Source organism: Phyllopteryx taeniolatus, chromosome 16 (genome assembly GCF_024500385.1).
Source record: "Phyllopteryx taeniolatus isolate TA_2022b chromosome 16, UOR_Ptae_1.2, whole genome shotgun sequence".
NCBI classification, from domain to species: Eukaryota; Metazoa; Chordata; class Actinopteri; order Syngnathiformes; family Syngnathidae; genus Phyllopteryx; species Phyllopteryx taeniolatus.
The window spans coordinates 1,270,117-1,286,078 of record NC_084517.1 but is presented as its reverse complement, the minus strand read 5'-3'; the positions used below and the strand labels follow the sequence as shown (position 1 = coordinate 1,286,078).

The following is a 15,962-nucleotide window of genomic DNA, read 5'->3' as shown; positions in this document are numbered from 1 at the left end:
AATTCTAGCGGGTGAGAAGATGCCTGAGGAATGGAGGAAAAGTGTGCTGGTGCCCATTTTTAAGAACAAGGGTGATGTGCATAGCTGTGGCAACTATAGAGGAATAAAGTTGATGAGCCACACAATGAAGTTATGGGAAAGAGTAGAAGACTCAGGACAGAAGTGAGTATTTGCGAGCAACAGTATAGTTTAATGCCTAGAAAGAGTACCAGAGATGCATTATTTGCCTTGAGGATGTTGATGGCAAAGTACAGAGAAGGTCAGAAGGAGCTACATTGTGTCTTTGTAGATCTAGAGAAAGCCTATGACAGAGTACCCAGAGAGGAACTGTGGTACTGCATGCGGAATTCTGGAGTGGCAGAGAAGTATGTTAGAATAATACAGGACGTACGAGGGCAGCAGAACAGCGGTGAGGTGTGCTGTAGGTGTGACAGACGAATTTAAGGTGGAGGTGGGACTGCATAAGGGATCAGCCCTGAGCCCCTTCCTGTTTGCAGTGATGGATAGGCTGACAGATGAGGTTTGACTGGAATCCCTGTGGACCATGATGTTTGCTGATGATATTGTGATCTGCAGTGAAAGCAGGGAGCAGGTGGAGGAACAGTTAGAAAGATGGAGGCATGCACTGGAAAGCAGAGGAATGAAGATTAGCTCAAGTAAAACAGAATATATGTGCATGAATGAGAGGTGTGGTGGGGGAAGAGTGAGGCTACAGGGAGACGAGATAGCAAGGGTGGAGGACTTTCAATACTTGGGGTCAACCGTCCAGAGCAATGGTGAGTGTGGTCAGGAAGTGAAGAAACGGGTGCAAGCAGATTGGAACGGGTGGAGGAAGGTGTCAGGTGTGTTATGTGACAGTAGAGTCTGCTAGGATGAAGGGCAAAGTTTATAAAACAGTGGTGAAGCAAGCCATGATGTACAGATGAGAGACAGTGGCACTGAGGAGACAACAGGAAGCAGAGCTGGAGGTGGCGGAAATGAAGATGTTGAGGTTTGCTCTCGGAGTGACCAGGTTGGATAAAATTAGAAATGAGCTCATCAGAGGGACAGCCGAGGTTCGATGTTTTGGAGACAAAGTTAGAGAGAGCAGACTTCGATGGTTTGGACACGTCCAGAGGAGAAATAGTGAGTATATTGGTAGAAGGATGATGAGGATGGATCTGCCACGCAAGAGAGCTAGAGGAAGACCAAAGATAAGGTTGATGGATGTCGTGAGGGAAGACATGGGGGCAGTTGGTGTTCGAGAGGAGGATGCAGGAGATAGATTACATGGAAAAGGATGACGCGCTGTGGCGACCCCTAAAGGGACAAGCTGAAAGGAAAAAAAAGAAGACTGTCGTGCTGCCATGTTCGGTCTCCCAAGTTTTGAATTGCATTCCTCTTCAGTATTGGGGCTTTAATGCTTAAAGTGCTTTTGCTAACAGCAAGGCTGACCCGGAAGACCACTACTGCACAGGTGCGTCATCACAAAAGTCCCCGGACAATCACTATTGTGCATGTGCGTCACGCCACAGGCAGACAACAGGTAGTGCGGCGAGCATTGGTAGGATTCAAGCGCTTTAGTGAGAAAAACAACCATCCAGCCATCATCTATTTTCAACACCGCTTATCCTGGTTAGGATCGCGGGGCGCTGGAACCCCCCTCAGCAGACTTCGGCCGAAAGGCGGACTACACCCTGAACTGAACACCAGTCAGTCACTGGGCACATATAGACACGGACAACCATTCACACTCACATTTACACTGAGTGGGAACAGAACCCATGCTGCGTGCACCAAAGTCAGGCGAGTGTACCACTACACCGTCAGTGACAGAAAAACAAATCTTAAAAATAAAGGACAGCATTGATGAATAAATTGTCGACAATTTTGATCACAAAATAGATGGCAGCATGAGGAAAGAACTACCGTATTTTCCGGACTATAAGTCACTCCAATACCGAATAAAAGTCGCAACAACCAAAAAATGCATAATAAAGAAGGACAAAACATAAGTCGCATTGGCGTATAAGTCGCATTATTGGGGGAAATTTATTTGATAAAATCCAACACCAAGAACAGACATTTCATCTTGAAAGGCAATTTAAAATAAAAATAGAACAGAGAACAACAGGCTGAATAGGTGTATGGTATGCTAACGTAAAACATTCAGCTGTTACATGATGCATAAAACAACGAACTGAGTACGTGCCTGGTATGTTAACTTAACATATTAACAGTTATTCAGATAATTATAGCATAAAGAACATGCTAACAAGTTTACTAAACCATCAGTGTCACTCCAAATCACTAAATCCAATGAAATCTTCATTGGATTCTGTGTCACTTCTAAACTACTCCACCAACTCCGGAGGTAGACGATGCGCCGCTTCCTCTTCTATGTCGCTTTTGTCAGACTCATCGTCCGTTGCAGGTACAGATACGCAGGCCTAGATCGCCCTCTTGTGGTTGTCAGTGTGAAAATAACGTGACATTATGTAATAATATGTTAATAATTTCGCATAGAAATCGCTCCGGCCAAACTATGAAAAAAACTGCGAGTTATAGTCCGAAAAATACGTTAAGTGGAAATACTGGAGCAACTTCTCAAGATATCAGCCAAGAAGTTAAAGCTTGGGCAGAAATTGGTCTTCCAAATGAACAATGACCTGAAGAATACTGCCAAACTGGTTAGAAAAGTGGCTTAAGGATAAGTCAATGTTTCGGAGTTGCCATTGCAGAGCCCTGAACTCAATCCTATTGACACTTTATGGGCAGACCTGAAAAGCCTTGTGCTAGCAAGGTGGACTACAACTTCATTCCGTTACACAAGTTCCGTCAGGTGGAATGGGCCAAAATTCCTCCCTACTACTGTGAGAAACTTGCGTAAGGATATCCAAAACATTTGACCCAAATCATAGTTGTATGAAAATGGTACTAAAATACTAATGAAATGTATATAAACCTCTGACTTGGAAGAAAGTAATACAAATTCATCAACAAATGTAAAAAATGTACCGGCATTACCAGATAACTAGCAACCCTTTATTGCTCAGTGACTGTTTTTTTTGTCAATGTCTTTATGTCTCAAAAGTGTTCTCTGTCAATTGACTGTCTGTTGTCGTACTAGAATGGCTCCAACTACCGGAGACAAATTCCTTGTGTGTTTTTTGGACATACTTGGCAAATAAAGATGATTCTGATTCTGATATATATATATATATATAATTACTCTGGCATTTAGCAAAGAGAAATAATTTTGGTAATCCTAATTGACCTAAGACATGAAAAGTTCTGTCTGATTTCATGTCAGGCAGTGAGAAAAAAACATCTTTTTATATATGTAAACTTCTGGTTTCAAACTTCTGGTTATATGTATTACATAAATGTACATAATGAGAGGGGAATTAAGGTTTAAGATTGTCTTAATTGGACATGGCTCAAGCCTACTGATTGGGAGTGACTGCATATGTTTGTGAACATTATAACCACCTCATCGGCACATAAACCTCCAATTGAAGTAAGGATCTGATTTTTAAAAAAAATAACTAGAGCTGCGACCTGGCCCTGCGACTTGGTCCTGTTGGGGTACTGGCAGTTTGAGGTCCTGGCAGGTTGGGGCATTGGAATAATGAAGTTAGGGCCACAAATGGCCCAGGGCTGTAGTTTGGACAACACACTGTAGGACAAGTGCAAAAGTATGACCCATGCAAATGTTGGAAAAAGGTCCGGCTGCACAAAAAGAGAAGACGGGCTGCAAATGGCCCCTGGGTCGTAGGTTGGACACCACTGCTGAGAGAAGTACAAAACCATGTCAAAGGCTATATTGAGAAAATGCTGGCCGCACAAAAATGGGGGATTGGCCGCAAATGGCCCCCAGCCTGTAGGTTGAGGTCCTCGGAGGTTGGGGTATTGGCATGATAAAGTAAGGGCCGCAAATGGCCACCGGGCGGTAGTTTGGACACCACTGCTGTACGACAAGTGCAAAGGTATGGCCCATATTGAGTAAATGTGGGCCAAACAAAAAAGGAGGATGACCCGCAAATGGCCCCCAGGCCTTACGTTCGACACCACTGCTGCAAGACAAATGCAAAATTATGACCCATGCAAATGTTGGAAAAGGTAATCAACTCCTAGGCCTCCTACACTACTGTATCTATTGTGGGTCATTGTTGTAGATCATTTTCTGTTATGTTTACGATATAGGTTGTAATTACAATTTTGTTTGTGTCGGGGTGCTACACGCGTGTAGGAATTTCCGTAGGTGTAGGTGCAACATAGCGGAAATAGGTCTTTGATTAACTGTCACCGTCCTGTTTTGTGGCAACATGAAAAAAGATAAAGAGCCTCCATCGTCATATAGTATGTCGGTGGGGGGAGGGGGGGAGCTTTTGATAACTTATGTCCCATGTGTTGAGATGAAACTGACCAAGTTTGAAGTCAATTGGGTGAAACCTGTAGAACAAATTCTCAAAAGTGACACCTGTAAATTTTCCAAACGTATACCTTGAAAAAGGTCATAAGGTCAGTTTGTGTTGAGTTTAGGATATGGGTTGTAATTACAATTTTGTTGGTGTCGGGGTAATACACGTACCACTCAAGGTTGGTAGGTGTACGTGTGATGTACCACGTATAGCTCTTTGATGAACTGTAAGTGTGGCATCCGCAAGCGTGCGAAAAAGGTCGAACCTTACAATTACGAAGTCGCAGGTCACTTCCTGTTGGATTTAGGGGATGCGTATCTTTGAAGTTTTTCTAAGTCTGGGGTCGATACAGATCTGAGTCGATTTTTGTAGCTCTAGGTAAAACATAACACGAACGACACTTTCATGAGGTTTAGGCATTTTCGGTTTTGTGGCGAAATCCATCCATCCATTTTCTGAGCCGCTTCTCCTCACTAGGGTTGCGGGCGTGCTGGAGCCTATCCCAGCTATCATCGGGCAGGAGGCGGGGTATTGTGGCGAAATGTGGAATGAAATGTTTGAAGCCTCGCTCCCGTTACACAGTTCATCAGATTAAAAAACATTTGATAACTTTTAATGTCCTATGTCTAGAGATGTTATAGACCAAGTTTGAAGCGAATCGGATGAAAGCTGTAGGAGGAGTTCGCAAAAGTATAAAACCTTTTTTTCCTTCAGGAGGTCATAGGTGACTTCCTGTTGGGAGTTACAATATCGCTCACCACTCTATATGCATACCAATTTTCAGAGCTGTAGGTCAAACGTATCACCGAATTGTCCTTTGATATACTTTCAGCATTGTTCTAAGGGGCGCTGTTGAGCCATTTTTTTGGGAAATCGCGCCCAAAAACGTGAAATTACTCAATTTTTCACCAGGCCCGATGTGCATGCAAAACTTTGTGAGTTTTTGTGCACGTTCAGTGCCTCAAAAATGGCCTTATTTGGATTGCCTAAAATAATAATAATTTCTACAAAAACAATAGGGACCTCGCAGCAGTCGCTGCTCGTGCCCTAACTAGAGCTACGAGCAGCTATAATCGGCCCCCACGCCCCTGCCGTACTGGCAGTTTGGGGTCCTGGCAGGTTGGGGTATGGCACAATGAAGGGCCGCAAATTGCCACCTTGCGGTAGGTTGGACACCACGCCGTAGAACATATGCAAAGTTATGGCCCATATTGAGTACATGTGGGCCAGACAGAAATTGAGTATGTCCCGCAAATGGCCCCCAGGCCATAGGTTGACACCACTGCTGGAGGGCAAGTTCAAAAGTATGACCCATGCAAATGCTGCAAATAGGTCCGGCCACACAAAATGGGAGGACCGGTTGGAAATAACCCCTGGGCCATAGGCTGAACACCACTGCTGTCAGAAGCGCAAAGCCGTGTGAAAGGTTATATAGAGATGCGGACCACACAAAAAAATGGGGGATGGACCCCAAACCATAGGTTGGACACCACTGCTGTTGGAAAAGTGCAAAGCCTTTTCAAAGGTTGTATTGAGTGAATGCGGGTGTTGAAAAAGGTAATGGACTCTTAGGCCTAATACGCTACTGTATGTGTTGTCAGTAATGATGATCGGACTTTTAACTACTGTGAATGTTACATTTACAAGACCGTAGATGATTTTCTGATGAGTTTAGGACATGGTTTGTAATTACAATTTTGTTCACGTGTGGGTGCTACACGGGTATAGGAATTTTCATAGGCATAGGTGCAACGTAGCGCAAATAGGTCTTTGATGAACTGCCACCATGTTCCGTTTTCGGCGACCTCAGAAAAGCTACGGTTCAAGAGAAAAAAAAGCTTTCGATAACTTTTGATGTCCCAGGTGTTGAGATGGTACTGATCAAGTGTGAAGTAAATTGGATGAAATCTGTAGGACAAGTTCACAAAAGTGTACCTTTAAAAGGTCAAAGGTCAGTTTCTGTTGAGTTTAGGATATAGGTTGTAATTACAATTTTGTCGGGGTAATACAGGTACCTTCCAAGTTTGGTAGGTGTGACGTACCACAAATAGCGCTTTGATGAACTGTATGGCATCAGCAACCATGCGAAAAAGGTCAAACCTTATGATTACAAAGTCGCAGATCACTTCCTGTTGGGTTTAGGGTATGCGTGACTTTGAAGTTCTTGTACATCTGGGGTCGATGCAGTTGTCAAGCCGATTTTTGTAGCTCTCGGTGAAGCATACCACGAACGAGACTTTTGATTAAATTTAGGCATTTTCGGTTTTGTGGCGAAGTGTGGAATGAAAAGTTTGAAGGCCCACCCCCGTCATATAGTTCCTTGGATTAAAAAGCTTTTGATAATTTTTAATGTCCCATGTCTTGAATTGATACACACCAAGTTTGAAGCGAATCCGATGAAAGCTGTAGGAGTTCGCAAAAGTATAAACCCTGATCACTTCCTGTAGGAGTTACGATATCGCACGCACTGACTTTTTGTGTGTCTGGGTCCCCTCTATATGCGTACCAATTTTCAGAGCCGTAGGTCATACAGATCACAGAGTTGTCCTTTGATGTACTTTCGGCATGGTTCTAGGGGGCGCTGGCGAGCCATGTTTTGAAAATCGCATCCGAAAACGTGAATTTATCAAATTTTTCACCAGGCCCGACGTGCGTGCAAAATTTGAGTTTTCATGTACGTTTAGTGCCTCAAAAATGGCTCCGTTTGTGATGACTAAAATAATAAGAATAATAATTTCTACAAAAACAATAGGGAGCTCGCAGGTCACTGCTCGGGCCCATCCATCCATCCATCCATCCATCCATCCATCCATCCATGCATTTTCTGAGCCGCTTCTCCTCACTAGGGTCGCGGGCGTGCTGGAGCCTATTGCAGCTATCATCGGGCAGGAGGCGGGGTACACCCTGAACTGGTTACCAGCCAATCGCAGGGCACATACAAACAAACAACCATTTGCACTCACATTCACACCTACGGGCAATTTAGGGTCTCCAATTAATGCATGTTTTTGGGATGTGGGAGGAAACCGGAATGCCCGGAGAAAACCGACGCCGGCACGGGGAGAACATGCAAACTCCACACAGGCGGGTCCGGGGATTGAACCCCGGTCCTCAGAACTGTGAGGCTGACTTTCTAACCAGTCGTCCACCGTGCCGCCCTGCTCGGGCCTTAATAATGATAATTTCTACAAATACAACAGGGACCTCGCAGCTCACCTGCTCAGGCCCTAATAAAATAAAATACAAATCACTTGTCACTACCACTTGAGTCATGAGTAGATACACAGTTAAATTAGACTGCATATTATTGTTAGACTTCACACAGATTTTATCGGCCTGATCGGTATCGTCCAATAATTAGCATTTCATGCTGATCGGCTTTAATGTCATAATTCGCCGATCCGATCAAATACTCCGCAAAAGACATTTACTCCGCGTTGCCATCATATACAATATATTTGAAACCAAAAGCTAGTGTATTTTTAGCCTTGTTGGGTGTCTTTTGACGTAGTACTGTAAATATCTGACGGCCAATAGTTATTAAAAAAATAAATTTAAAAAACATGTCAGCGGTGTGGCACACACAACACGTCAGAGACAGACAACAAGTAATGCCCGGATCAGACTACAAGACAAATTTGCTCTATGTCAGACTACTGCAATAAAATCTTGTATTCCGATACCACCGCATCCCGTTTTTTACGATCATTGGGCTTTATCTTGTCAACGCAAACACGACCAGATACACTCATTACCGTGGCGACGACAATAAGAGTGCATCGTGCAGACTATATTTTGAGGACAAAAAACGTGTGTTGGTGGTCACCGGTGCTCAGGACAGGAGAGGACATTCATTTAAGGCTTGCTTGAGGTATGTTCACATACTTTTAATACGATATGGCTCGCAAGCAGGCAACAAAAATGTTATGTAGCCTAGCAAGCGAGCGGTAGCATGAACAGTTGGACGTAAACATGCCGCCGTTCTGTCGAATCATGCTCTAAAGTTTCAGTGTGGGTGAAGTAATTTAATTACAATAAAGTAATTTAATTAGAGTAAGTTAGCACCCATTATTTCTGTCATGTAATGTTGGTTTGACCTGACTAATTAGAATACACGATCTGACTAGATCAGTGATTACCAACCTTTATGGAGCCAAGGAACATATTTTACAATTAGAATAATCTCACAGCACACCAAGAAAACAAAAATGTCACAACTGCCATCTAATAGAAGACCATTCATTTGTTCTGTCTGTCACTATGCCTCACTGGCATAAATAGATGAACAAAGATACATTTTTTGAGCAATTAAGTACACAAGTATATACAGTAAATGAACAGGTCATTTAAATAGACACAATGCTCCATCTTGTGATCGGATCGGTGATCGGTTATCAGTTTTTTAAACTCGCTGAGCGGTCATCGGCCCCAAAAATCCTGATCGTGTAAAGCCTAATTATTGTTAATATTGTTAATATTAACTGAATGCTAAAACAAATAATTTAAAAAAAGTAATTTGCTACTTACCCGAGGATGCTGAGGCAGACTTTGCCATTGCGGTAAAAGTTGGGATTGAACCGGACAGTGTTCTGACCGGTGGTGATGAGCTTGACCCGTGGCGGATGGATGGGGTAGTCAGGAGGGCATCGAAACAGGAAGAGGAAGAAACCACCCTCATATGGTGTGTCAAATGGCCCCGTGATCAGAGCATGGATCTTAGAAAGAAAATAAACCGCATACTCTGTTACAAATTATTATACATATATCATTTAAGTTAAAATGAACAATTTAATTTTCATTTTCTGGGGAAGCTTTTTCATGGATAATATCTCCATGGAAAATATTTAGATTACTCCAAACTGGTTCCTTCAAATAAATTCCTTCAGGTTTCTGTCAGGAAAATGCACCGTAATAAGAATGCAACCTTTAAAAAAAAAAAAAAAAAAAAAATGTAAAAAAACCCTGATGACCAACAAGCAGGTAGTCAGAAGAACCTCATGATGCAGGATCCTCCAAAGGTCTGCAGTCTCCCATTAAACTTGCAATAAGTTGATTTCGGCCCCCTCATACCAACGCTCACAAGGACCAACATTTATAGTAGCCTCAGAAGTACACTTGAATAATTTTACAGCTGGTTTATTCACTGATTAATGCTGTGATAATTTTAATGGAGTTCCGGATGGGTTGTTGATGGCCACGTTCCAACAAGGCTGCGAAGTTAGCAAGGAGTTGGTAGAGATATTCTAAGCTATATTAGGGAGTCCAATGGTACACCACTCTAGAGGTTTACTAAAGGTCTCAAAATTAACATTGCAAAATATATCTTTTGATTAAAACTAACAGTATTAAAAACTAGTTCATGAATGGTATAAAAATAATAATAATAATCCACAGTAAAATAATTTAAATTCAAGAAAACACACCATTTCATGCTGCAAAAATGACCAATGAAGCTCTGGCTGCGGTGCGTGTAAAGGGAGAAAAACTCAGTGTGGCCACTATCTTCTCCTGACCTCAACTCTATTGTGGCCCTGTGCAGCCTCTTTAAAGACCCAGTTACGTCATTTTTGTGTTTTCCAAATACATTAAATATGCTTTAAAAATATTTTTTTAAATTATTCTGTTGAATCACAATTTCAAAGCAGTCTGATTTTCATTGTTTAATAATAACCCATTCACAAATGCTTTCCTGATAATTTTTACACTGAAGCTTCTATCGCAATATATACCGTTATCGTAAATGGATTCAATTTGTACTGTGATATGAATTATACAATCCCAGGCCCCGCCTGTGTGGAGTTTGCATGTTCTCCCCGTGCCTGCGTGGGTTTTCTCCGGGCACTCCGGTTTCCTCCCACATCCCAAAAACATGCATTAATTGGAGACTCTAAATTGCCCGCAGGCATGACTGTGAGTGCGAATGGTTGTTTGTTTCTATGTGCCCTGCGATTGGCTGGCAACCAGTTCAGGGTGTACCCCGCCTCCTGCCTGATGATAGCTGGGATAAGCTCCAGCACGCCCGCGACCCTAGTGAGGAGAAGCGGCTCAGAAAATGGATGGATGGATGGATGGATGGATGAATTATACATCATATTGCCCAACTGCTATCATTCCCACACCGTTTACCTGATTGGGATGAAAATACCCTCAAATTAAAACTGTAAGTCTCCAGTTAAAGCAGATCTTGTTCATATAAATTTAAATCTATTGTGGTGGTGTTCAGAGCCAAAAGATGAGAATAGTGTCCATGTCCAATGTATGAAGAGATGAAAATGTATGGCGTGAATGTTATGCATGAGCTGAGGTCATTCATGTAGGATTGTCATCAGTTAGATAATATAATCACTCCTCTACCCCTATTGGCTATGAGTTATGAAACATGTCAATCTATATGCATCATAAGACTTATTTAATAACGAGCTTTTATTTATAAAAGTAATGATGAGATCAGTGTTAGCAAACCTTTGTTGAGCCAAGGCACCTATTACATTACAAAAACCTCACGGTTTTAAAAAGTATCGAAGTTGTTTACCGTATTTTCACGACCATAAGGCGCACTTAAAAGTCTTAAATATTCTCCAAAATAGACGGGGCGCCTTATAAAGCGGTGCACCTTATGTGTGCACAGAAATCCAAAATCTCTAAATGTTGTTGTGTGATGACTGCGCCGCTTGACTGACTGGGAGCATTTCCTGCCGACACGCTGCTTATACAGAGGAAAAGCGGACGTGGCTGAGGACAATATGCGGCCATTAAAGGGGGAAGGGTGCACGTGAAGGAGGACGGTAAAGGCACGCCCCCAGTAGTTATATAGCGCCGGAATGTGCATTGTGCAAAACAACATCGGTTTGGATAAGGACCCCCGAAAATGGCACCTACGAAGAGACGCGCTTACAAAGCACAGTTAAAACTGCAAGCTATCAGTTACGCAGAGGAACATGGGGGAATCGAGCAGCCGCGAGAGAAGTCAACATCAACGAATCCATGGTTCGCAAGTGGAGGAAGCAGGAAAACGAGCTTTGCCAAGTCAAGAAGACGAAGCTGTGTTTCCGCAGAGACAAGGCGAGGTGGCCCGAGTTGGAAGACTAACTCGAGCAATGGATTAATGAGCAAAGAACAGCCGGGAGAAGCGTCTCTACAGTCCCCATTCAACTGAGTGCAAAAACTCAGAGCTTGCAATCATTCCGGGAGGCTTGACGAAGGAACTCCAACCGCTGGACATCGGTGTAAACAGGGCGTTCAAAGTGAAGTTGCGAGTGGCGTGGGAGCGATGGATGACAGATGGCGAACACAGCTTTACTAAAACTCGGAGGCAGCACCGGGCGGGTTACGCCACAATTTGTGAATGGATTGCGGATGCTTGGACTAACGTGTCTGCTTGCACTGTTGTTCGAGCTTTCGTAAAAGCCGGCATCATTTCTGAGGAGCCGCACGACAAGACTGACTCCGACAATGACGAGAGGGAACCTGGCGTGTTTGATGGAGCTGTTCATTTCGTATACAGAACATGATTGATCAAGAAAATAACATGAGTACATTGTTAAATACTTCAATAACGTACAACTGAACTCAGTTTTGTTCCTGCTGCCTTTTTAAAAACATTGTTTTAGCGTGCATGCATGCTACCGTATGTTTTACCATGCCTGCGCCCAATAATACGATGCGCCTTGTGCATGTTAAATACAGAAATAGACCCTGTAGCTGAGACTGCGCCTTTTAATGCGGTGCACCCTATGGTCATGAAAATACGGTAATTGAACACAAACCTTATATATTTGCAGGAAGCCATGACTTATTCTGTTGTATGACTGGGGAGAGGTGAATACAGTTTTATTGTACCTTTTTGCTATCCAAGGGAAGAGCATTTAATTGATTTCCCTAAGAGTCAACGTGTACCTAACAGAAAACCATGACCACAAAACCGAGATACGAACTGAACCATGGATTTTAGTAACAGTTGCATCCCTAATATATTCTGATCAGATCTGCGATTGGGTATGCCATCCCTAATATATTTTGATCGGATCAGTGATTGGGTGTCAGTTAATTTCAATTTGCTAATCTGTGATTGGCTCCAAAAATACACACTTGAACTCTCCCTAATGCCTCTGGGATAATGCGGTAGGGTCCAATGAAACCAAGATTGAACTTTTTGTCCATAAATTTAAGGGTGCTTGGCGCAACCACAACACTGCTCATCATCGGCTACGTTCACACTGCAGCGCATGTCCAACATTTTTTTTTTTTATCAGGAAGTCAGACTTATTTCAAAAGCTAAGTCACAGGTCTATTTTGAAAAGCAGTAACAATCATTTAAAAGCTGAATCTCTGGTGCTAGCAGGTGCTTTACCTTGGTCATATCTTGAGGATCAGGGACAACAAACATGCCTGGAGGAGGCTCCTTGTAGATAGACATGATATCCCTGCAACACAAAATAACAGGTCACTCGTTCAACAAGTGGTTTTCAAGGGGTCTACATATTTAAAATTAAAATAAAGTATGATTACCATTTTTGTAACAATTCACATTACCGAACGTCTACATAAAGTTGATATACTCTGTTCTAACTTATCCCATAGTTTAAAAAAAAAGGGGGGGGGGGGTAAATGTTCATGCAAGTTCAGTTTTGATTTCATTGTTGAAAAGTAGATTACCTCTTTATCCTTAAAATTGCAGGCTGTGAAGTCTTTTCATTGTCCCAGTCCGTACTACGGGTCGGGTCCCAGGAAGCAGCGTATACCTGTGTTAAGGGGTCCGGTTCGGCCACCCCGGCGACCCCTTGCCCCGCACCCTGAGGTGGTGAAGAGGTGTGTACGTTTGTTGATACCGACACGACCGGTGGAGATACGCCAAAAGCGTTCCAAAAGTTCGTCTGAGTAGCCGCAAGGCCATCCATTGGGGACCCTTCAGGGCTTAGGCCACTCTGGTCACCCTCCGAAGCCGAAACTGTATTGGGGCTGAGGGGTGCACCCATCAGAGAGTTAGCCAAAGTCTGTGGCAAGGATCCACCGCTTTGTCCGGTAACGCCAGAGCCAAGTGTATCACCGGTTGACGCATCTCCAATGCTGTCCGCCATAGCTCGCAAGCTACCAAGCTGGAGCTAAAATGCTGGTGTTAAACAATTTATACAAATTGTCAGAAGCATTGACAGCTAAGCGACAAGTCTGAAGTCTCTCCGCTTGTGTCGTAGTTCTGTGGTATCAACGAAACAACGACCCTTGACGAAAGGAGGCCAGAAAAGGAGAGATTTCTTCCCCTGGCATAGTAGCTTTTCTCGTTAGCTTCACTGTGGTTTCTGCAGGCCTAAAAAGTAGAAAAACGCCAGCAAACTCACGTCTTCCGCATTGTTAGTCTCTGAGACAACGTACGAGCAGGTTATGTTGACTTAAAAGAATATAGGTCCCAAATAAAAATTATTCTTACAACCGGTACCCAGGTCAGACCCTAAAGAAGGCTCAATTTCGACATCAGATGTCGTCCCAAGTCAAGATACAAACGTATGGTAATTGGGAACTTCCGGTAAGTCTTCAGAGTAAGTACGATTTAAAGTAAACGTATTTGTCGTAGTTATACTACGTATTGACTCACTTTAAACACTTGTGCCCTCGTCATAAAGACTGCATAAATTAATATTAATTATTATAATCAATAATAATAGAAGTAGAGCGGTAATTATGAAAACAATTCTAAACCTGAGTGCTCGTTTTCCAAGCACATATTTAACCCACAAATATTAACCAAATACTGTACTGTTATACAAATCTATTCTGCACTGCTCAGCCAGAACATTAGGTACACAGTACGATAGACCAGTACAAGAGCTTTGCCGCTTTAATCAACACTATGAGAGGTGTTCATGGTTGTAGCGTGCAGTGACGTAACTGTGATTTATCACACTGTAAGGTGTTTCGAATATTTTGGTTACCATCTTGGAGACATGGGATCAAGTCACACTTGTAAATCTTGAGTCTCAAGACTTAACCTTTTAGTCTCTAGCAAGTCCCAGAGTCATTTTTCCTTGGGCAAGTAAACTCATATGTTATTTCAAGTCATTGTAAAATGTAACTCTTGAGTGTGTGCTAGGACGGAAAATGAATGAATGAATTAATGTTCATTGGCGGTTGTGATGTCTACAAAGATGAAAGCGCAAAGGAAGAAAGATATATTTCAGATGATAGAGCAAAGTGACTTTTAAGCTTTAACGTTGGCTCAAATCAGGGAGTGTGTGTGTGTGTGTGTGTGTGTGTGTGTGTGTGTGTGTGTGTGTGTGTGTGTGTGTGTGTGTGTGTGGGAGTCTGGGTGTGGTGTGCTTTGGCGTGAGTTGTTGCGGATAGAAGCTCTTGTATGAATGTGCTTTCTGTTTCCGCGTGTGGGAATAATTACATTATTAATGCATGCAATTTAACACCACTTCATAACTAGGGCTGCAGTCATCAAATATTTTTAGACTTGATTATTCCATCGAGTAATCGGGTAAAATTTTATTTTTCATAAAAATGTTTTGCAAAATCATTTCTTCCTATTATTGTTGTTTATCTGGTAGTTTAATGACTAAATTTAAAACTAAAGTAATATCACAAGTGAGGGACTGATGTACTCACCAACCTTTTTAAAACTGAGAGCTACTTCTTGGGTACTGATTAATGTGAAGGGCTACTAGTTTTGTAAAGACTTCTAAGGCTGGTTAAGGTTCAACTGGGGCGATTCTAGGATAAAAGGTTGCTGGGATTCATTTTAGAGGTGCTTAGGCACCCCCAAAAATGGGTTGCAAATGACTTGCAGACAATAAGCTATTAAGTACCACCAATTGTCTTTAATATTATCACATGTACATGACAATTAACTTCTCTCAATCCAATTCAAACAGAGGACAGCGGTAGATTCTGGCCTTACTTATGATTAAATGCAGCAAAAATTAGGACTGGTCTGTTGGTATTGAGTGGTTGAAGTTAAGAAATGTGCCACAATGTGCCTGGTTTAAGCCAGGCATTTACACTATATCATTGGAAGACAGCGTATTGCTCTGCGTAGGTCGAGCGATCAGAGCCCAGTCAGGGAGGGGTGAAAGTATTGTGTTATAACCAAATACTGAGGTTATAAACTTCCCAAGGTTTGTCAAAAACATACAATTTCAATTTTTTGTTTTGTTTTGTTTTAATCTCTCAAATTTTAGGTGTACTGGGATTTATTAGGCATTCCCCAAAATGGGCGAGAAACACCTGAGTTCAGCTAAATGTCAATTACAGGTGATTCATACACGGATGTAAATAATTATTTTTATAGTATTTAACAGACTATTATTTTTTTCCATAAATTAATCATGATTCAGTTACTGGTTTGGTCCATGGCATATCAGAAAGAGGCAAAAAATAATAATCTCTTTTTTTCCATGAAAATGCTACGGAGCCCCCCTGGTGCCAAGGTATGAGAAAAATAAAATTCATTGATAATCTGTTCCCTCAGTTTCATAATCCATTCCCTCAGTTTAGTAAACTGTACCCTCAGTTTAATAAACTGTACCCTCAGTTTAGTAATCCGTTCCCTCAGTTTAGCAAATG

The 15,962-nt window shown here is 42.3% G+C and overlaps 1 protein-coding gene across 2 annotated transcripts in view; it reads right to left on the bottom strand.

Moving 5' to 3' along the window:
- Positions 1-13,927, bottom strand: part of ube2z (ubiquitin-conjugating enzyme E2Z) — a 28,421-nt gene extending 14,494 nt beyond the window's left edge. For both annotated transcript variants that reach the window (XM_061749009.1, XM_061749010.1), the window contains exons 1-3: positions 13,059-13,927; positions 12,754-12,826; positions 8,931-9,118 (exon numbers count right to left, since the gene is read on the bottom strand). In XM_061749009.1, the coding sequence (XP_061604993.1) occupies positions 8,931-9,118; positions 12,754-12,826; positions 13,059-13,480 (683 nt within the window). In that variant the 5' untranslated portion in view covers positions 13,481-13,927. The remainder of the gene's footprint in view (positions 1-8,930; positions 9,119-12,753; positions 12,827-13,058) is intronic.
- Between the last annotated feature and the right edge of the window lie 2,035 nt (positions 13,928-15,962).